General features: G+C 49.2%; 1 protein-coding gene across 4 annotated transcripts in view; it reads left to right on the plus strand.

Annotated features, from left to right (window-relative positions):
- Positions 1-22,515, plus strand: part of tenm2 (teneurin transmembrane protein 2) — a 1,259,968-nt gene that overhangs the window by 473,191 nt on the left and 764,262 nt on the right. For all 4 annotated transcript variants that reach the window (XM_033029203.1, XM_033029204.1, XM_033029205.1 and 1 more), the window contains exon 3: positions 21,508-21,792. In XM_033029203.1, the coding sequence (XP_032885094.1) occupies positions 21,567-21,792 (226 nt within the window). In that variant the 5' untranslated portion in view covers positions 21,508-21,566. The remainder of the gene's footprint in view (positions 1-21,507; positions 21,793-22,515) is intronic.

Raw genomic sequence — 22,515 nt, forward strand, 5'->3', positions numbered from 1 at the left:
CCCACTTGATGCCGGCAGTCGCCAAGTGGGACAGGCCCTTTAGTAACACGCTCTTGACTCTTGCCTCCACCACCACCCCTGGCAGCGCGTTCCAGGCACCCACCACCCTCTGTGTAAACAAAAACCTCCTTTACATTTTGTCCCTTTCACATTAAATCTGTGCTCTCCATTCTTTGACATTTCCACACTGGGGGACAAAGATTCTAGCTGCCTCCCCTCTCTCTCTGCCTCTCACAGTTTCACACATGTTTATCACATTCTCCACCTTCCCGCCGTTCAACCTTCAGAAATCTACGAAAATAGGAAAATCTACCAAACCTCCTACTGTTACTGGAAGGAACCATCTTCGACCAGTTATTGAAGCAGCAACTGCAGTTCCACATTGCAGCTCCTCCTGGCTTGTTTGTCCTACTATAAGAATTATCCCTTTTGCTAAATCTAATTCCATTTTGCCAACTTCCTACCAGATGACAATTGCATCAATATTATGCTGTCATTTTTTAGCTTATTCCTCACTTATTGAACAGCACAACTAATTCCTGCGCGTCCTGCGGGCTGCTAAATCACAGCCTTTATGTGTAGGTTTAAATCATTGATGTGTATTGTAAAAAGCAAGGGGCCTTTGTAGTGAGCCTTGCAGAACACTGCAGGAAGCAACCTTCACTTCACAAACAACCTGTCCATCATCAATCACTCTTTGTTTCACAGTGGAGCTAGAAAACCCTGAAATCATTCAGAAAACAGTTTGACGCTGGATGTAGAAAGTCAAACGCATCCGCCAGACTTCCTCGTCTATGTTGACGGCGGGACCCGGGGCAATTTGGCCGCAGCGCTGTAATGGCCGGCCATTTAACGCAACAATCGTGACCTTGCTGTGATTCAGGTGGCAAATATATTCTGTTACAGGAGCGGAATATGGGTGAATAGTCACGCAGCATGCCTCTCGAAGTGCAGACTGAAGCAGCTTAGTTAAAGCAACAGGAGTTAAATTGAGTCCTTATACTCAGGTTCCTAATTGGCAGCCCATTCATTGCACCAACTCTAAGTAGCTTGGCACAAACAAGTTTTAAATTGCCCATCTTCTGGAAGCCACAATCATGTTTGATGTCGGACTTTATTAAATGTTCTTTTGAGGCTAGGAATGAGGCGTATATATTGGCCAAACGATAATGATGTTACCTGGATCATTTCTAATTTATTTCAATTATACCGGACTCTGATGCGAAAACCATAAATATTTATTCCTCTTCCCATTGAAACCTTCCTTATCGTGATTAACAATTTACAAAGAAAAACTGCATTAGTGCAAAGATATTACAGTCTCCGTGGGTCCTTCCCTGGATGAAATTGAAGACTGTTGTGCGGCAGCAGTAATGTGTAAGGGGGCAATTTTCCGGCATTACCAAGGTTGCTTTTCAAAAGTGTATGCTTTAGTTGTATGAATGAAGACGCTATTATCCGTGGCAAGGCTATCTTTGAATAATATTTCACTAATTGGCACACATTAGTAGGGAGAAATGGTGCTTATGCCTTGGCAATTATATTTACTCAACGGTCTTCACGCATCAGTTTTCGCTCACTGTATAAATATATAGTTCATAATACGGAACAAAATATGCTGCAGTACTCGATACTGTTGGTCTACTATGTACAATGCTCTCCCCCCCCCCCCGACACTCAACTCCCAATTGTGCATGCAGAAGCAAGGAACTGCAGATGCTGGTTCATACCAAAGATAGACACAAAGTGCTGGAGCAACTCAGATGGCCGGGCAGCGTCCCACGGAGAGAAGGAATAGGTGACGTTTTGGGCCGAGACCCTTCTTCACCGAGACTGGATAGACTCGGCTTGTGCTCGCTAGAATTTAGAAGATTGAGGGGGGATCTTATAGAAACGTACAAAATTCGTAAGGGGTTGGACAGGCTAGATGCAGGAAGATTGTTCCCGATGTTGGGGAAGTCCAGAACAAGGGGGTCACAGTTTAAGGATAAAGGGGAAATCTTTTAGGACCGAGATGAGAAAAACATTTTTCACACAGAGAGTGGTGAATCTGTGGAATTCTCTGCCACAGAAGGTAGTTGAGGCCACAGTTCATTGGCTATATTTAAGAGGGAGTTAGATGTGGCCCTTGTGGCTAAAGGGATCAGGGGGTATGGAGAGAAGGCAGGTACGGGATACTGAGTTGGATGATCAGCCATGATCATATTGAATGGCGGTGCAGGCTCGAAGGGCTGAATGGCCTACTCCTGCACCTATTTTTCTACGATTCTATGAACTGTGCATTGCTGGTGTAATGTTTTGTGAAGAAGCTGTCGGTGTGAGAGAGCATCTTGGGACAACTCACACTGACATGTCCCGACTCCCACACCCCCTCACTGAGTCTGTGCCGCTGAGTTAAGGGCCTGCCCCACTTGGGCATCATTTGCGCGTCACGCAGGTGGCACGCGAGGATTTTGAGCATCCCAAAACCCTGGGGCGCCGCGTGCTCAGCTCGTGCCCACGTCGCCACGTCTCACCACGGCCATGTGCGCGTCTTGCGTCGTGACACGTAAATGATGCGCAAATAACGCCCAAGTGGGCCAGGCCCTCTACTCCAGTCTTTTGTGTCTGTCTCTAGTTCGAAATTTAGTTGGTGTTTGTGGTCAAACATCAAGAGCCCGATGGTTGTTGGACGAAGCTTCTCCTGAACCTGGAGTTCAGGGTTTTCAGGCTCCCCTACCTTCTTCCCGGGATGGCGGGACTGTCATATGCTGAGAGAATGGAGCGGCTGGGCTTGTATACTCTGGTGTTTAGAAGGATAAGAGGGGATCTCATTGAAACATATAAGATTGTTAAGGGCTTGGACACGCCAGAGGCAGGAAACATGTTCCCAATGTTGGGGGAGTCCAGAACCAGGGGCCACAGTTTAAAAATAAGGAGTAAGCCATTTAGAACGGAGACGAGGAAACACTTTTTCTCACAGAGAGTGGTGAGTCTGTGGAATTCTCTGCCTCAGAGGGCGGTGGAGGCAGGTTCTCTGGATGCTTTAAAGAGAGAGCTAGATAGGGCTCTCTAGGTACTGATTGGGGATGATCAGCCATGATTACACTGAATGGCAGTACTGTCTCGAAGGGCCAAATGGCCTACTCCAGCACCTATTGTCTATTGTCTATTGGCAGCTGTGAGATGAGAGCGTGGCCAGTGGTGGGTGCGGGTCCTTGATGATGCTGGCTCCCTTTTTGAGGCAGCATCTCCTCAAGATCCTTCCAACCCAAGCCATCCACTTTGGGTGGAGGGAAGAGAATGATCGCAGAGTGCAGAGTACAGCTTTGTGGAAGCAGACAGGTCTGCCTCTCAGTCAGTGATTCCATTCTGAGCCTATTATCCCGCTTAATCAAAAAATAATAAAATCGGTGAATTCTCTCGGGAGTTTTGGACTAATTATTTATAGACAAGAATCTGTTGTAGTTTAATTAGACTGATGAACTAAAAGCATGGTGCCCTGAGAAAATAAAATTTATAGGAATGTGGATTTTAAAAAATGGATTGAGAATATCTCAGGTATGCTATTTCCAGTCATGCAGCGAGTTATTTTATTTCTAATTTCCTTAGAGGCGTTCTTCTCATTTAACAATCATTATGCAGCCAGTATTTTTAGCACGCAGCTTCTCCTGAAGACAGCCTTTAGATAATGGGGCACTTCAGGTGTCCTGGCTGCTTGGCAGCGCAACTTAATGGTGAATTAATAATACCCTCCTAGCTTCCCCCCGCGCAAGGCACACCAGCCCACAGAGGAGACACTGTCTTAGACAACAGTGAGGTCTGGTGCGACCCACCAGGCAGGCACAGGCACCAGCCCTTCCTGTCCTCGGGCTTCCCAGTGTGATGTAAATTGGTTTATGTACTCAGTGGCCACCTGAGGATGCCTTATTACTAATGTGGCTACACATTGACCTCGCCACTCATTAGGCGGGTGGGTCGCTCAGCAAAATGGACAAGTTTGAGAGCGCTCAAAGCCGGAGGATTAGACACCGCTTGTACATTCCGAGGCCTTGACATCGTTCGGGGCCTCCTGTGCATTCCTCGCTAAACAAACCTGCAAAATGGCCTGGACCCACTGAATCTGTGAGTCAAGACTTGTTTTCTTAACACTTGTGCCTGATCTGCCGCAGTTAATAGATCCCCAGGTTGCTACCCATTTTCAGAATTTCATATTATTTAAGAAGGAACTGCAGATGCTGGAAAATCGAAGGTACACAAAAGTGCTGGAGAAACTCAGCGGGTGCAGCAGCATCTATGGAGCGAATGAAATAGGCAACGTTTCGGGCCGAAACCCTTCTTCAGACTTTCATAGGTTGCCGGAGCAGGATTGGGCCATTCAGCCCATCAAGTCTACTACACCATTCATTCATGGCTAATCTACTAGTGCAGGTGTTAGAGGTTATGGGGAGAAGGCAGGAGAGCGAGGTTGAGAGGGAGAGATAGATCAGCCATGATCGAATGGCGGAGTAGACTTGATGGGCCGAATGGCCTAATTCAACTATATTCTTTATGACCTTACGACATTATGAACTACCTTTCCTCTCAACTCCATTCTCCTGCCTTCTCCCCATAGCCCTGGACACATACTTATCAAGAATGATGGGTTCTTGGTTCGCAGGGCATCCAAAGGTGGGAAGAATGGGGTTGAGGGGGAAAATAGATCAGTCATGATCGAATGGCTGAGTAGACTCGATGGGCCAAATGGCCACATTTTACTCCTTTGTCATATAAACATAAATTGGTCTGATGTAACTGGTCTGAGTAACCCGGGTTCCTGAGTGTTACAGGAACAGGACACCATTCTTGCAGAGATGCAGAACATAATTACATAGAAACATAGAAACATAGACAATAGGTGCAGGAGTAGGCCATTCAGCCCTTCGAGCCTGCACCGCCATTGTGATCATGGCTGATCATCCCCAATCAGTACCCCGTTCCTGCCTTCTCCCCATATCCCCTGACTCCGCTATCTTTAAGAGCCCTATCTAGTTCTCTCTTGAAAGCATCCAGAGAACCGGCCTCCACCGCCCTCTGAGGCAGAGAATTCCACAGACTCACAACTCTCTGTGAGAAAAAGTGTTTCCTCGTCTCCGTTCTAAATGGCTTACCCCTTATTCTTAAACTGTGGCCCCTGGTTCTGGACTCCCCCAACATCGGGAACATGTTTCCTGCCTCTAGCGTGTCCAAACCCTTAACAATCTTATGTTTCAATAAGATTTCCTCTCATCCTTCCAAACTCCAGAGTGTACAATCCCAGCTGCTCCATTCTCTCAGCATATGACAGTCCCGCCATCCAGGGGATTAACCTTGTAAACTCCCTCAATAGCAAGAATGTCCTTCCTTAAATTAAGGGACCAAAATTGCACACAATACTCCAGGTGTGGACTCACTAGCGCTCTGTACAACTGCAGAAGAGGAGGGAGAGATAGATCAGCCACGATTGAATGGCGGAGTAGACATGATGGGCCGAATGGCCTAACCCTGCTCCTATCACTTACGAACTTATTCCTGTTCACTGTGAGTTGAGGTGGGCCAATTATCTGCTGCTGCTGAGTGGCTCTAACGTCATTCTCACCGTTAGCCGGTGAACACGAGACGGTCTGAATGAAAGCCCTCTGCGGCAGGTTTAGAGGGACCGTTAAACCACGCCAGTGTACAGGCGCTGCGATAAGGGCTCCACGTTCCAGAGTAGCGTTAATTAAAAGAGTCATGGAATTGAGAGTTTTGCCGAGCTCAGCAGTTTGCGTGCGGCAGTTCATCAAGGTCAGACCTGCTCTTCCTTTGCCTCAGGCACCTTGAAGACCATTACATTCGTGGTGTGACAAATCGAGACAAATCAGTTCCAGACTGGTGCTGCAGTACGAGTTTTACACTGAAGATAGACACAGAGTGCTGGAGTAACTCAGCGGGACAGGCAGCATCTCTGGAGAGAAGGAGTGGGTGACGTTTCGGGTCGAGACCCTTCTTCAGACTACTGTCAAGGGAACGGGTGACATACGGGTTTTCGGCGACTTGCCGGCGCCCGTCATTGTCGCAGCAGGTCTCCGAAAATGTTCAACGTGTTGAAAATCCAGCGGCGACCAGAACAAGGTACGACTCTTTGGGCGACTACTCACGACCATACAGGCTTCACCCCGTGACATGTCGCCTGTACGGTCGTGAGTCGTCTCCTCAGTCGCCTAAAGAGTCGTAGCGTCTTTCTGGTCACCGCTGGATTTTCAACATGTTGAACATTTTCGGCGACCTATGACAGGTGCCGGCAGTCGCCGAAAAAGTCGCGTAAGTGGGACAGGCCCATTAGAATTTACTTTAGAATTTTGCGATCCAGCGCGGAAACAGGCCCTTCGGCCCACTGTATCTGTGTCGTCCGACGATCCGTGTACACTAACGTATCTCATCTTATCTTAGGGGGGATCTTATAGAAACGTACAAAATTCTTAAGGGGTTGGACAGGCTAGATGCAGGAAGATTGTTCCCGATGTTGGGGAAGTCCAGAACAAGGGGTCACAGTTTAAGGATAAGGGGGAAGTCTTTTAGGATCGAGATGAGAAAAACATTTTTCACACAGAGAGTGGTGAATCTGTGGAATTCTCTGCCACAGAAGGTAGTTGAGGCCAGTTCATTGACTATATTTAAGAGGGAGTTAGATGTGGCCCTTGTGGCTAAAGGGATCAGAAGGTTTGGAGAGAAGGCAGGTACAGGATACTGAGTTGGATGATCAGCCATGATCATATTGAATGGCGGTGCAGGCTCGAAGGGCCGAATGGCCTACTCCTGCACCTATTTTCTATGTTTCTATCAACTACCTCCTCCGGCAGCTCATTCCATACACACACCACCTTTTGGGTTAAAAAAAATTGCCCTCCGCTTCCCATCAAATCTTTCCCCCACTCCCCACCTTAATTCTATGTCACCTGGTTCATGCTTGCACTACTCTGGACTAGAGATTCTGTACGTTCACCCGATCCACTCAATCATCAATGGGACTGGTGTTTTCTGTTCATTTGTACGTACTCATTCTCAGGATGTGCGTGGAAGTGGCCAGACTTGGAGTTGCCGCCTCTGGAACCACCGTTGTCTTTCTGGTTTGCATTCTATTGCTGCAGAAATGAATCATAGTACTTGGCAATTTACCGCCTGAAAATTGGATAAGGGAATGTGCTGAGTCAGTTGGTTTCAACGTTCACTGGCATAGTTTTTATTTGCATTGTCGTCCACAATTTGGTCACAAAATGTGTCTGTACTTGTGTTTAATCCAGTTTAGTTTAGTTTAGAGATACAGCGCGGAAACAGGCCCTTCGGCCCACCGTGTCCGCGCCTACCAGCGATCCCCGCACACTAACACTATCCTACACACACTAGGGACAATTTTTTACACATACACCAAGCCAATTAACCTACATATCTGTACGTCTTTGGTGAGTGGGAGGAAACCGAAGATCTTTGAGAAAACCCACGCAGTCGCGGGGAGAACGTACAAACTCCGTACAGAGAGCACCCGTAGTCAGGATCGAACCTGGGTCTCAGACGCTGGGAGGCAGCAACTCTACCGCTGCACCACCGTTGCCTCTATAAGATCACCCCTCACCCTCCAGGCACTCCAAGGCATAGAGTCCCACTCTGTGATCTAAGTGGACTTTCTTGGCAGGCGATGGGTGTGACGCTCACCGCCTGCAGGGGGCGTAGGGAAAACCAGTGATGTGAACCCTCGTTTATTTACATCTTATCCTGAATTAATTTAAAGCACGTTCTTTTAGGGAGGAGATGAGGAGAAATTTATTTAGTCAGAAGGTGGTGAATCTGTGGAATTCTCTGCCACAGAAGGCTGTGGAGGCCAAGTCAGTGGATGTTTTTAAGGCAGAGATAGATAGATTCTTGATTAGTGCGGGTGTCAGAGGTTATGGGGAGAATGTGTTCAAGAAGGAACTGCAGATGCTGGAAAATCGAAGGTAGACAAAAATGCTGGAGAAACTCAGCGGGTGCAGCAGCATCTATGGAGCGAAGGAAATAGGCGACTTTTCGGGCCGAAACCCTTCTTCAGACCCTTCTTCAGACAGGTTATGGGGAGAAGGCAGGAGAATGGGGTCGGGAGGGAGAGATAGATCAGCCATGATTGAATGGCAGATGTGGATTTGATGGGCCGGATGGCCTAATTCTACTCCTGTTCCTCATGAACATTTCAGGGCCCGCCCCACAGTCCAAGCCATTCACCGCAACCATCCAGATGTTCGTAAGGTCAGATGTTTAAGAAGGAAACTGCAGATGCTGGAAAACGGAAGGTAGACAAAAATGCTGGAGAAACTCAGCGGGCAGGGCAGCATCTATGGAGTGAAAGAAATAGGCAACGTTTTGGGTCGAGACCTATCTTGAAGAAATAGGTGACGTTTCGGGTCGAGACCCTTTGGGTCTCGACCCGAAACGTCGCCTATTTCCTTCGCTCCATAGATACTGCCTCACCCGCTGAGTTTCTCCAGCACTTTTGTCTAACTACTTAAGGTCAGAAGTAACTGTGTTTGACAAAGCCTGGTTTAAGCCTGGTGACTTTAAATGTTATTCGATGCTCAGTGGCACACCGTAAATCCAAGTGAGCCGTCACCTCCTCTCACTGAATCAACAGGAACTCGGCACAAGCAGGGAAGTAGCACTTAGCCTGCTGAATAGAGAGGAACCCAGAAGGCTGCACAGTGTGGAGCCCTCAGGCTTATAGATTGCCGTGAGTTTCGCACAGTTGCACAGGAGCCCTTGACTGAATCCCTTGACATCGGTGCAACGCAGAAGAAGGCAGCACAGTGGCGCAGAGTTAGAGTTGCTGCCTTGCAGCACCAGATACCCCGGGTTCAATCCTGACCGTGGGTGCTGTCTGTGTGGAGTTTGTACGTTGTGACCGGTGTATGTTTTCCCCGGGGGCTCCAGTTTCGTCCCACACTCCAAAGACGTAGAGGTTTGTAGGATAATTGGCTTCTGAAAATTGTCCCCAGTGTGTGTAGGATTGAGCTAGTGTATGGGCGATTGTTGGTTGGTGCGGGCTCTCCAATTTCAGGTAGTCCTTGCTTTCTCCCTCCTTCCCCTCCCCTTCCCAGCTCTCCCATATAACCATATAACCATATAACAATTACAGCACGGAAACAGGCCATCTCGGCCCTACAAGTCCGTGCCGAACAATTATTTCCCCCTAGTCCCATCTACCTGCACTCAGACCATAACCCTCCAAAAGGTATCAAAGGTATCAAAGGTATTTTATTGGTCACATTCACATACACCCAGGTGTAGTGAAGTGAAATGCTTTTTGCCATTTTGCAGCACATAAAAAAAGAATACAGACATAACACCAATGAGAGTCTTAAACACATAGAACATCCCCCCACAATGGCTCCCACCATTAGGGAAGGCACAAAGTCCAGTCCCCAACCCCAGTTCACCCATAGTCGGGCCTATTGAGGCCTCCACAGTTGCCTCTACGGAGGCCCGTTGTTCCTGGCCGTTCTCGTCGGGTGATGTTGCTCCGGCGTCGGAGAATCCTCCCAGCGACTTGGGAACCCTGGAACGGCCGCTTCCGCACTGGAGGCCGCGGCTTCCGAAGCCAACAAGGCCGCGCCGGTTGGAGCTCCACAACTGGCGATCTCATCTAGAGATCCCAGGCTCCCGATGTTAAGTTCAGCGCCACCGCCCACAGCTGGCCGCTCCACAGTCCCACAGTTCCGCGATGTTTTACCCGGCGGTCTTCAGCTCACAGGGGCTCCAGCGCGGCGACCCGGGCAAGGCATCGCCCGCTCCGCGATAGCGCTCCAGAGCTGTGCCGCCGCCGAAGCCGAGGTTCTGGGCGGTCCCCGACAGGAAACGCCGCTCCAGGCCTGCTGGTAGGCCGCGAGGACGGGTCGAAGCTGCAGCCCGGAGAAAAGCTGCCTCTCCGACCAGGTAGGGACCCTGAAAGGCAGTTTCCCCCTTCCCTTCCCCTCCCCCCACATTAAAAAAATCTAGACCTCCAAACAAAACACTTAACTAACTAAAATAAAAAATAAAAAGATGAAGAGACAGACAGCTGCTGGCTGGGCAGCTGTACACAGGACAGCGCCTCCATTCCTTTCCCATCCATATACCTATCCAATTTATTTTTAAATGATAAAATCGAACCTGCCTCCACCACTTCCACTGGAAGCTCATTCCACACAGCTACCACTCTCTGCGTAAAGACGTTCCCCCTCATGTTACCCCTAATCTTCCCTACTCTCAATGGGAAAAGCTTATCCACGTCAACTCTGTCTATCCCTCTCATCATTTTAAAGACCTCTATCAAGTCCCCCCTTAACCTTCTGCGCTCCAGAGAATAAAGACCTAACAGCCCACTGTCTCCGCCTCTTCCTTTCTTCTTCCCGCACCCACCCCCCCCCACCCCCACATCAGTCTGAAGAAGGGTCTCTACCCGAAACGTCATCTATTCCTTCGCTCCATAGATGCTGCCTCACCCGCTCCAGCATTTTTGTCTCCCTTCGATTTTTCCAGCATCTGCAGTTCCTTCTTAAACATCACCTTTAGAAAGGAGTTGAGAAGGAATTTCTTAAGTCAGAGTGTGGTGTAAATGTGAAACTCATTGCCACAAACAGCAGTGGAGGCCGAGTTTGTGGGCATTTTAAATATGGAGATTCTTGATCAGTACGGGTGTCAAAGGTTATGAGAGAGGATAGGCAGGAGAGTGGGGTTGCGAAGGAAAATAGATCCACCATGATTGAATGGCAGAGTAGACTTGATGGGCCGAATGGCCTAATTCTGATTCTCGTTTCTGCTCTTGTGTTTCTGTGAATCGTCCTCCAGCCCGGAACCTTACTGTGATGCGCGCTGATCATCGTAGCACCAGGTAGAATCATTTACAAGGTTAGGGGAAAGTGGGGAAGAGGGGAGACTGATCGACCGACCATATTAGGAGCCGTCATAGATTTAATGCATTATATGGCCCCTTGCCATGCCTGAAGACATCATTTATCCTAATTTGTGAAAATTGTTCCCGATAAGGATATTTTTACGTAGCGATCAGTCTTTTCTCAAGTTGAACCCTCCTATCAACAATCCTGAACTACTATCCACCTCATTGGAGACCCATGGACTATTTTTGATCGGACTTTAGTGGCTTTACTTTGCACTAAACGTTAATCAGGATATCCCCTTATCCTGTATCTGTACACTGTAGACGGCTCGATTATAATCACGTATTGTCTTTCCGTCGACTGGTTAGCACGCAACAAAAGCTGTTCACTGTACCTCAGTGCACGTGACAATAAACTAATGACTAAGGATTCGTCACCTCATAGAGTCATAGCGTGGAAACAGGCCCAACTTGCCCACACTGGCCAACATGTCCCAGCTACACTGGTTCCACCTGCCTGTCGCTTGGTCCATATCCCTCCAAACCTGTCCTATCCATGCACCTGTGCAACTGTTTCTTAACACAGAGAGTGGTGAATCTCTGGAATTCTCTGCCACAGAGGGTAGTCGAGGCCAGTTCATTGGCTATATTTAAGAGATAGTTAGATGTGGCCCTTGTGGCTAAGGGGATCAGAGGGTATGGAGAGAGGCAGGTACGGCATACTGAGTTGGATGATCAGCCATGATCATATTGAATGGCGGTGCAGGCTCGAAGGGCCGAATGGCCTACTCCTGCAACTAATTTCTATGTTTCTATATCTATGTTTCTAACTGATGGGATAGTCCCTGCCTCAACTACGCTTGGCCCAAATCCCTTCAAACCTGTCCTATCCATGTACCTGTCCAACTGTTTCTCAAACGTTGGGATAGTACCAGCCTCAACTACCTCCTCTGGCAGCTCGTTCCATACACCCACCACCCTTTGTGTGAAAAAGCTACCCCTCAGATTCCTATTAAATCTTTTCCCCTTCACCTTGAACCTACGTCCTCTGGTCCTCGATTCACCTGCGCTGGGCGAGAGACTCTGTGCGTCTCTCTGAAGTCCGGTCAAACTTTCTCCAGGATCAGTATTCCCTGGGCCACGCTGAGGGCTGAAGCGAAGTGTTTAGCAGGTCAGGCGAGAGAGAAAGACAAAGATTTGCATTTCAGTTTGGTGACATTTTGACTGAGTCGGATCAAGTTTGAGACGCAACAGATGCTGAGCAGAAATAGAGTGAGCGACAGGGGCGGAGGTCAGGAGCAGGGAGAAAAGGGAAGATTGATGAGAGGGCGGGAGTCCAAAGGCAAGGGACATGTTATTCCCCCGCTCCGCGCGTGACAAGAGATGAATAAGTTGAATGACAAAGCGTTTAAGAAGGAACTGCAGATGCTGGAAAATCGAAGGTACACAAAAATGCTGGAGAAACTCAGCGGGTGCAGCAGCATCTATGGAGCGAAGGAAATAGGCAACGTTTCGGGACGAAACGTTGCCTATTCCTTCGCTCCATAGATGCTGCTGCACCCGCTGAGTTTCTCCGGCATTTTTGTGTACCTTGAATGAGAAAGCAACTGGAAGTTGTTCTCAAGAACCTCCTTTAAGAAAAGGGTTTAGTCGAGAGGTATGGTGCAGAAACAGGCCCTTCAGCCCATTCAGTACGCGCCGACCCGCCATCACCCCCCCTCCCCCCACGCATTAACACTCCAACACACACGAGGGACAATTTACAATCTTTACCAAATCTAATTAACCTGCAAACCGGCACGTCTTAGGAGTGTGGGAGGAAACCGGAGCATCCGGAGGAAACCCACGTGATCACGGGGAGAACGTGCAAACTCCGTACAGACAGCATCCGTAGTCGGGATCGAACCCGGGTCTCTGGCGCTGTGCCACCGTGACGCTCTACGTACCAGGAGCATGCAGTAAATGCACAAAATACATGCACAAGTCCATTAATTTCCCTATGCAACCGCTAGAGATGCAACACCTGTCCCTTTACCTCCCCCCCTCGACTCCATCCAAGGACCCCGACAGTCTTTCCAGGTGAGGCAGAGGTTCACCTGCACCTGCTCCAATCTCATCTACTGTATCCGCTGTTCCAGGTGTCGACTTCTCTACATCGGCGAGACCAAGCGCAGGCTCGGCGATCGTTTCGCTGAACACCTCCGCTCAGTCCCGCCTAAACCTACCTGATCTCCCGGTGGCTCAGCACTTCAACTCCCCCTCCCATGCCCAATCCGACCTTTCTGTCCTGGGCCTCCTCCACTGTCAGAGCGAGGCAGGCCCAGCACCTCATATTTTGCTTGGGTAGTTTACACCCCAGCGGTACGAACGTTGACTTCTCTAACTTCAGATAGTCCCTGCTTTCTCTCTCCATCCATCTCCAAAAACTACCCAAGCGGAATATGAGGTGCTGCTCCTCCAATTTGCGGTGGGACTCACTCTGGCCATTGAGGAGGCCCAGGACAGAAAGGTCGGATTTGGAATGGGAGGGGGAGTTGAAGTGCTGAGCTACCGGGAGATCAGGTTAAGTAACTCAACGGGTCAGGCAGCATCTCTGGAGGATTTGGATAGGCGACATTTTAGGTCGAGACCCTTCTTCAGATATATTACTTCAAATGCAAAGTAGATCCATCATTGAAGCTCCACACAGTCCAAGAGTATTTTTTCTATTTTTCTCTGATGAATTGAAACTCCCTTTCATTCTCTGTAGAGTAGATGTTCTCCTTTAAGTACAGGCAGTGAAATTAATTATCTCCCCCCTCAAGGTTTGAATGGAATCACGTTGACAAGAGAGTTGAGTAATTGCAGACCTGACCTTGATCTCTTCACCCCATTCTGAACATCTCTGCCCCTCACCTCTCATCTCATTGTCCTTAGTCCTCCTCTTCCAGACCAAGACCAGTTGACTGACGTGTCCCACTTTCAGAACAGGAAAGTAGACTATTATCTGAATGGTGTCCGATTAGGAAAAGAGGACATGCATCGAGACCTGGGTGTCATGGTACACCAGTCATTGAAAGTAGGCATGCAGGTGCAGCAGGCAGTGAAGAAAGCGAATGGTATGTTAGCATTCATAGCAAAAGGATTTGAGTATAGGAGCAGGGAGGTTCTACTACAGTTGTACAGGGTCTTGGTGAGACGACACCTGGAGTATTGCGTACAGTTTTGGTCTCCTAATTTGAGGAAAGACATTCTTGCCATAGAGGGAGTACAGAGAAGGCTCACCAGACTAATTCCAGGGATGGCAAGACTTTCATATGATGAAAGACTGGATAGACTCGGCTTGTATTTAGAAGATTGAGGGGGGATCTTATAGAAACTTACAAAATTCTTAAGGGGTTGGACAGGCTAGATGCAAGAAGATTGTTCCCGATGTTGCGGAAGTCCAGAACAAGGGATCACAGTTTAAGGATTAGGGGGAAATCTTTTAGGACCGAGATGAGAAAAAAAATTTCACGCAGAGATTGGTGAATCTGTGGAATTCTCTGCCACAGAAAGTAGTTGAGGCCAGTTCATTGGCTATATTTAAGAGGGAGTTAGATGTGGCCCTTGTGGCTAAAGGGATCAGGGGGTATGGAGAGAAGGCAGGTACAGGATACTGAGTTGGATGATCAGCCATGATCATATTGAATGGCGGTGCAGGCTCGAAGGGCCGAATGGCCTATTCCTGCACCTATTTTCTATGTATCTATGCTTCTGACTGAAGAAGGGTTTCGAACCGAAACGTTGCCTATTTTCTTCGCTCCATAGATGCTGCCGCACCCGCTGAGTTTCTCCAGCATTTTTGTCTACCTTCGATTTTCCAACATCTGCAGTTCCTTCTTAAACTCTTATACACAGTTTTTCAATTGGGTGGCATGGTGCCACAGAGGTATAGTTGCTGCCTACAGCGCCAGAGACCCGGGTTCGATCCTATCTATGAGTGGCTGTCTGTACGGAGTTTGTACGTTCACCCCGTGGGTTTTCTGCGAGATCTTCGGTTTCCTCCCACGCTCCAAAGACGTACAGGCTTGCAGGTTAATTGGCTTTGGTATAATGTGTAAATTGTCCCTAGTGTGTGTAGGATAGTGCTAGCATGCGGGGATCGCCGGTCAGCGCGGAATTGATGGGCCGAAGGGCCTGTTTCTGCGCTGTATCTCTAAACTAAACTAAACTAAACACACAACTCCGGAATTGGAAACCAAAGGATTGCTTCACAGCCCAGCTCAATTAAAACACAGTTCCTGCTGGATCTAATTTGCCATGCAGTTTTCTCCATGAAGAAATTACAGGTTGATTTCACTGCAACACTCTGACCTTTTGAGACAGAGGTATCGCTATCTGTTCAAACTCTATTATTGGCTTATGGTCTATTTTTTCCTCTCCATTAATTGCATCCCTTCTTCTCGCAGCGGCAGCAATTAGTCGGCAAAGGCTAATCCCATGAGCCATGTGTCAGCCGCAGTTTTGGAAAGATTACAGCCCGTTGAACCTCTTCATAGCGTAACAAGTTCCTCGGCTGGAGTCAAGAGCCTTATGGGCCTGTCCCACTTAGGCGACTTTTTAGGCGACTGCTGGAGACTATGCGGGCGGTTGCCGGGGAGTCGCCTTCATGGTCGCGAGGAGTTCCCACATTCTGGGAACTAGTCGCGGTCTCATTATGGTCGCTGCGAATTTTTCGACATGTTGAAGAATTAGCGGCGACTAGAATTAAGCCGCCATGGAGAGTAGCGAGAATTCTCGAGCCGTAGGTGGGTCGCCAGGAGGTCGAAGGTTCTCGTAGGTTGTAGCCGGTGCTGACTGGTGAATATCATTGGCTCGTTGGAAAATAAAACGTAAGCAGTAGTTTTCAGAACCAAGGATAACCGACCGGTAATGTTAAATGTCCGCCGAGCTTCACAGCCGTGTATCTCAGAGGGCGGTGGGGGCCGTTTCTCTGGATGCTTTCAAGAGGGAGCTAGATAAGGCTCTTAAAGATAGCGGAGTCAGGGGATATGGGGAGAAGGCAGGAACGGGGAACTGATTGGGGATGATCAGCCATGATCACATTGAATGGCGGTGCTGGCACGAAGGGCCGAATGGCCTACTCCTGCACCTATTGTCTATTGTCTATTGTCTATGGCTCCACACTCCCATCCAGCCAACTTGCTGTCCCTGTTAGTATCTTCCCTTTAATACCATGGCCTCTCATCTTCCCACTGAGTTGCTCCATCCAGCATTTTGTGTCTATCTTCGGTTTTCCTGGTCCTGTTGTCCAACCTGCCTGTCGAGCAGCCTCCCCTATTTGACCTCCGTGCAAAGACTCGCATGCAAAATTAATAAACCCATGGATCCTGCCAGCAGTCAGGATGATCTGGCTGGCGAAAGACTGAAGTTGAAGTTGTAACTCCCAGAGGAGGTTTGGGTTCTGCTCAGCTTTCCCCAGCGACCTTCACCAGGTCCTCCGCTGCCCTTCAGAGCCCAACCTGTATAAACGTCGACAGCCAGAAGTCCCCGCAATATTGAAGAGATCACAGCCCCCCACGGGGAGCTAATGGACGTCATAATTCCATGAATTTTAAACCAGGAATCCTGCCGTCCTGCTCGGTGACAAATAGGAAGAGACGGAATTGCACACTCCGTGACATTACTTGATTTCATATCGATCCCTGGTTCATATTGATGAGTTTCATCTGAGGTGGATTTTTTTTCTCAACCGATCTAAAACAAACGGGAATCTCGGTTTTGTCTCGGTGACTCGAAGTAAAGAGGAGCAAATGGAGGAATGCTAGGTGGGTTTTTTTTTCCTTTCAGTTTACCAGCCTTGTTTGACTGAAGTGCAAGTGGAGTCTAGAGCAAATAGTGAATGATGGGGTCGGACTGCCTTTGGCAGTCTCCACATCCATCAGTCCACGATGTGTCTCATCCACCACTCACGAGCATGAGTGACAGACATTGCTGTTAGCTCCTAGCTGTGGAAATATCTCTTGTTTCTCTCTCTCACTCATCTTACACTCCCTCCCCCTCCCCTCCCCTCCCCCACTCCTGCCCTCCTCCCCTACTTATCATACGGTTTCTATACCTTCCCTCATCCACCTCCCTCAATTCCTCAAGATAGACACACAAAGCTGGAGTAACTCAACAGGACAGGCAGCATCTCTGGAGAGAAGGGATGGGTGACATTTCTGGAAGAGACCCTTCCCACACATTTACATTGTCAATATTTAGTTGAGACAAGCATGTCTTTCAGCAGATGGACACAAAAAGCTGGAGTAACTCAGCGGGACAGGCAGCATCTCTGGAGAGAAGGAATGGGCGATGTTTCGGGTCGAGACCCTTCTTCGGACAATAGACAATAGTCAATAGGTGCAGGAGTAGGCCATTCGGCCCTTCGGCCCTTCGAGCCAGCACCGCCATTCAATGTGATCATGGCTGATCATCCACAATCAGTACCCCGTTCCTGCCTTCTCCCCATATCCCCTGAGCCCGCTATCTTTAAGAGCCCTATCTAGCTCTCTCTTGAAAGTATCCAGAGAACAGGCCTCCACCGCTCTCTGAGGCAGAGAATTCCACAGACTCACAACACTCTGTGAGAAAAAGTGTTTCCTCATCTCCGTTCTAAATGGCTTACCCCTTATTCTTCAACTGTGGCCCCTGGTTCTGGACTCCCCCAACATCGGGAACATGTTTCCTGCCTCTAGCGTGTCCAAACCCTTAATAATCTTATATGTTTCAATAAGACATTCAGTCTTTTTGCTTAAGAAGGAACTGCAGATGCTGGAAAATCGAAGGTAGACAAAAGTGCTGGAGAAACTCAGCGGGTGCAGCAGCATCTATGGAGCGAAGGAAATAGGCAACGTTTCGTCCCGAAACGTTGCCTATTTCCTTCGCTCCATAGATGCTGCTGCACCCGCTGAGTTTCTCCAGCACTTTTGTCTACCCAGTCTTTCTGCTGACTGGTTAGCACGCAACAGAAAAAGCTTTTTGGCTGTACTTCGGTACACGTGACAACAAGCTAAACTCAAATAAACTATAGGACTGTGGTCATCTGTTCCAAAGCAGCCATCATTCATTAATTGTAAGGAACATTCTGCTAAATGTACTCTCGGTTGAAGCAACTCCACTTTGCAATGGTAGTTGTAGTGACAGGAAACAGCTATGAGGATCTCAAATGGATTCAGGAAGCAGTGTGTCTTCCTTATCACATTGGAAGTGACTCTGACGTATGCCAGTCTGGTGTAAAGAATCTGATTTAGCTGGGTTTCTCTAAGTCAATTCCAATAAGAGGTGAGTCGACACGCTTTATATTCATGGTTATCTCCTTCCCTCATCATTATTTATTCTCTTATTTCCAGTTTTGTTCCTAAGTTTAGTTTCGTTTAGAGATACAACGGGGAAACAGGCCCATCGGCCCACCGAGTCCGCGCCGACCAGCGATCCCCGCACACTAATGCCCCTGTCCCACTTAGGAAACCTGAACGGAAACCTCTGGAGACTTTGCGCCCCACCCAAGGTTTCCGTGCGGTTCCCGGAGGTTTTTGTCAGTCTCCCTACCTGCTTCCACTACCTGCAACCTCCGGCAACCACCTGCAACCTCCGGGAACTCCAGAGGTTTCCGTTCAGGCCTCCTAAGTGGGACAGGGGCATAACACTATCCTACACACATTTGGGACAATTTTACATTTATACCAAGCCAATTAACCTACAAACCTGCACGTCTTTGGAGTGTGGGAGGAAAACGGAAGATCCCGGAGAAAACCCACGCAGGTCACGGGGAGAACGTACAAACTCCGTACAGGCAGCCCCCGTAGTCAGGATCGAACCCAGGTCTCCGGCGCTGTAGGCACTCTTCCCGATATTCTTCCCCGGAATTGAGCCAGGAATACAATCTTGCATAGTGTCTACATTGTTGTCCATAAGATGATGGCTTCTCTCGACTGCCTCGGGCAAGCAGCCACCTTAACCAAAGGCTTGTCTCACTCCAGTCATTTCCTCCACATCTCTGGTCCAGGTTTGGGGAATCGTGAAGGCCCGCACCACCAGACTCAGGAACAGCTTCTTCCCCTCTGTTATCAGGCTTCTGAACGGCCCTTCCATGAGCTAGGGTACTGTCCGATTCACCTCTACCCCATTGCGGACATTGGACTTTGTCTGTGGAACTGATGCGCTACAATGTTGAGAACTATATTCTGCACTCTGTATCTTCCCCTTTGCTCTACCTGTTGTACTGGAGTTTGACTTGATTGTATTTACGTATAGTATTATCTGATCTGTATGGATGGCATGCTGAGCACAACTCTCATGTGTGACTGAGTTGGAAGCTGAATGTCCTCAACATCCTTGGGAAGTCGAGGCGTTGATCTGCCTTCTTGGCTATTGCTTCAAAGTGGTTGGTCCACAACTGGTCATTGGTAATATTATTAACACAAAGGAACTTCTCAACCAAGGAAGGAAGGAAGTTCTCACCCACTATCACTATGGCACCATTGCTGCTGATTGGGGCATGTACTCCATCCAGCATGCTTCCTGAAGTCGATGACTTGCTCCTTTGTCTTGCTGACATTGAGGGGGAGCTTGTTGTCACCAGACTTGGACCTGCATTCCAAACTTTGGCACAGGAGAGATGGCCAAATGGTCAGAGGCAAGGATTCAAAGATGTACTCAAACCTCCCTGGAAAATACCTAGTCCCTACTGAAAGTGTATTGTTAGATCTATGTACCACTGTATGTAGCACGTTAGGGGCCTGTCCCACTTGCATGCGATTGCATGCGTTTGGCACGACCAAACAGAAGCGGAGTTCACACGAAGATCGTGCTAAGTTCGCGCATGACGTCATTTGCGTCATGCTTACCAATCAGCTGGGCAGGAGGCGGGCTGACTGAATTTGGCCGTCGCACGGCGTCGGGCGGTGACGTCATCGCGCAACGCCATGCGCTAGGCATACGGCGTCAAGGCGCTGCATACGCTGGCAAGACGCTGCATACGGCGTCAAGATGCTGCGTACGACCGCAATGCACCTGCGTGCCGACAGGCTGTTGGCGCGCGAAGATTTCGGACACTGTCAGATTTTCGGAGCCCCGCGCGATGTCGAGAACCAGTCCCGCACAACTCCGCGCTTCCAAGTGGGACCGGCCCCGCGCGGCCATACGGTGCACGTACGCCTCAAGCAACCACGTTTGATCAAGCCAAACGCATGCAATCGCATGCAAGTGGGACAGGCCCTGTAGCACCTGCACTGATGTAAAGCACTTTGGTCAACAAGAGTTGTTTTTAAATGTGCTATAGAAATAAAATTGCTTTGACTTGACTAGAAGAAGAAAGATCATTTGATGTGGTTTTGAGAACAATGGTTCCATGCATCAGGAGCACACTGGAGTCTCTTTACATCCATTGTGTATAAATCACTCGAGACATGGTCTCCACAGGCAGCATGGTGGCACAACGGTGGAGTTGCTGCCTCACAGGGCCAGACACCCGGGTTTGATCCTGACTACTGGTGCTGTCTGTACGGAGTTTGTACCTTCTCCCCGTGACCTGCGTGGGTTTTCTCTGAGTGCTCTGGATCCCCCGCCCCCCCCCCCCTCCCCCCCCCCCCCCCCCCCCCCCCCCCCCCCCCCGCACCGCACACTCAAGGCGCAAAGGTTTGTAGGTTAAATGGCTTGGCATAAATGTATATTGTCCCAAATGACTCCCCCCTTGACTCCATTCAAGGACCCAAGCAGTCGTTCCAGGTGCGGCAGAGGTTCACCTGCACCTCCTCCAACATCATCTATTGCATCCGCTGCTCTAGGTGTCAGCTGCTCTACATCGGTGAAACCAAGCGCAGGCTTGACGATCGCTTCGTCCAACACCTCCGATCGGTCCGCGATAACCAACCTGATCTCCCTGTGGCTCAGCACTTCAACTCCCCCTCCCATTCCGAATCCGACCTTTCTGTTCTGGGCCTCCTCCATGGCCAGAGTGAGTCCCACCACAAATTGGAGGAGCAGTACCTCATATTCCGCTTGGGCAGTCTGCACCCAAGCGGTATGAACATTGACTTCTCCAATTTCAGGAAGCCCTCAGTGTCTCCTCCCATTCTCAGCTCTCCCTCAGCCCTCTGGTGCCTCCCCTTTCTTCTTCCTGCCCACTTCCCCCCCCCCCCCCACCCCCCCACATCAGTCTGAAGAAGGGTTTCGGCCCCAAACGTCATCTATTCCTTCGCTCCATCGATGCTGCCTCACCCACTGAGTTTCCCCAGCACTTTTGTCTACGTCTAAATCAATCTTGTTTTCCAGTATTTGTTTAGTTTAGTTTCGAGATACAGCGCGGAAACAGTCCCTTCGGCCCACGGAGTCCGCGCCGACCAGCGATCCCCGCACATTAACACTACCCAACACACACGAGGGACAATTTTTACATTTACCAAGCCTGTACGTCTTTGGAGTGTGGGAGGAAATGGAAGATCTCGGCGAAAACCCACGGGGAGAACGTGTACTGACAGCACCCGGTAGTCAGGATCGAACTCGGGTCTCCGGTGCTGCAAGCGCTGTGAGGCAGCAACTCTACCGCTGCGCCACCGTGCGGCCATTTTTGGATAGTTACCCAGTTGTATACATGGACTCAGGTCTACTTTTGCACTTCATTTCAGGTGACCCGCAGCTGAAGATCTATTGAAGGGGCGAGCATCGGAAGAGCCCGTGACAAAGGATGGACGTGAAGGACCGAAGGCACCGCTCACTGACCCGCGGGAGGTGCGCGAAGGACTGTCGCTACACTAGCTCCTCGTTGGACAGCGAAGAGTGCAGGGTGCCCACACAGAAGTCGTACAGCTCGAGCGAGACCCTCAAGGCCTACGACCACGATGCCAGGCTTCACTACGGCACGCGGGTGACAGAACTGGTCCACAGAGAGGCCGACGAATTCTCCAGGCAAGGTAAAGGCGATTGAAATTTTGTTTTCTCGTTCTGTTTCGCGGTGGCAATGGAAGGAAAGTTCGACATCAGAGTGCAAGATCATGAGGGGGATAGATCGGGTAGATGCACAGAGCCTCTGGCCCAGAGTAGTGTAATCGAGGTCCAGAGGACACAGGTTCAAGGTGAAGGGGAAAAGATTTAATAGGAATCTGTGGGGTAAGACTGCATTTAGAGTATTGTGTTCAGTTCTGGGCACCGTGTTATAGGAAAGATATTGTCAAGCTTGAAAGGGTTCAGAAAAGATTTACGAGGATGTTGCCAGGACTGGAGGGTGTGAGCTCTAGGGAGAGGTTGAGTAGGCTGGGTCTCTATTCCATGGAGCGCAGGAGGATGAGGGGTGATCTTATAGAGGTGTAAGATACAAGATACAATATACATTTATTTGTCACATGTGCCAGTTGGCACAGTGAATTGTGTGTTCAAAATCATGAGAGGAATAGATCGGATAGATGCACAGAGTCTCTGGCCCAGAGTAGGGGAATTGAGGACCAGAGGACATGGGTTCAGGGTGATGGGGAAAAGATTTAATAGCAATCTGTGGAGTAACTTTTTCACACAAAGGGCGGTGGGTGTATGGAACAAGCTGCCAGAGGAGGTAGTTGAGGCTGGGATTATCCCAACATTTAAGAAACAGTTGGACAGGTACATGGATAGGACAGGTTTAGAGGGATATGGACCAAACA

Source organism: Amblyraja radiata, chromosome 11 (assembly GCF_010909765.2).
Source record: "Amblyraja radiata isolate CabotCenter1 chromosome 11, sAmbRad1.1.pri, whole genome shotgun sequence".
Classification (NCBI taxonomy): domain Eukaryota; kingdom Metazoa; phylum Chordata; class Chondrichthyes; order Rajiformes; family Rajidae; genus Amblyraja; species Amblyraja radiata.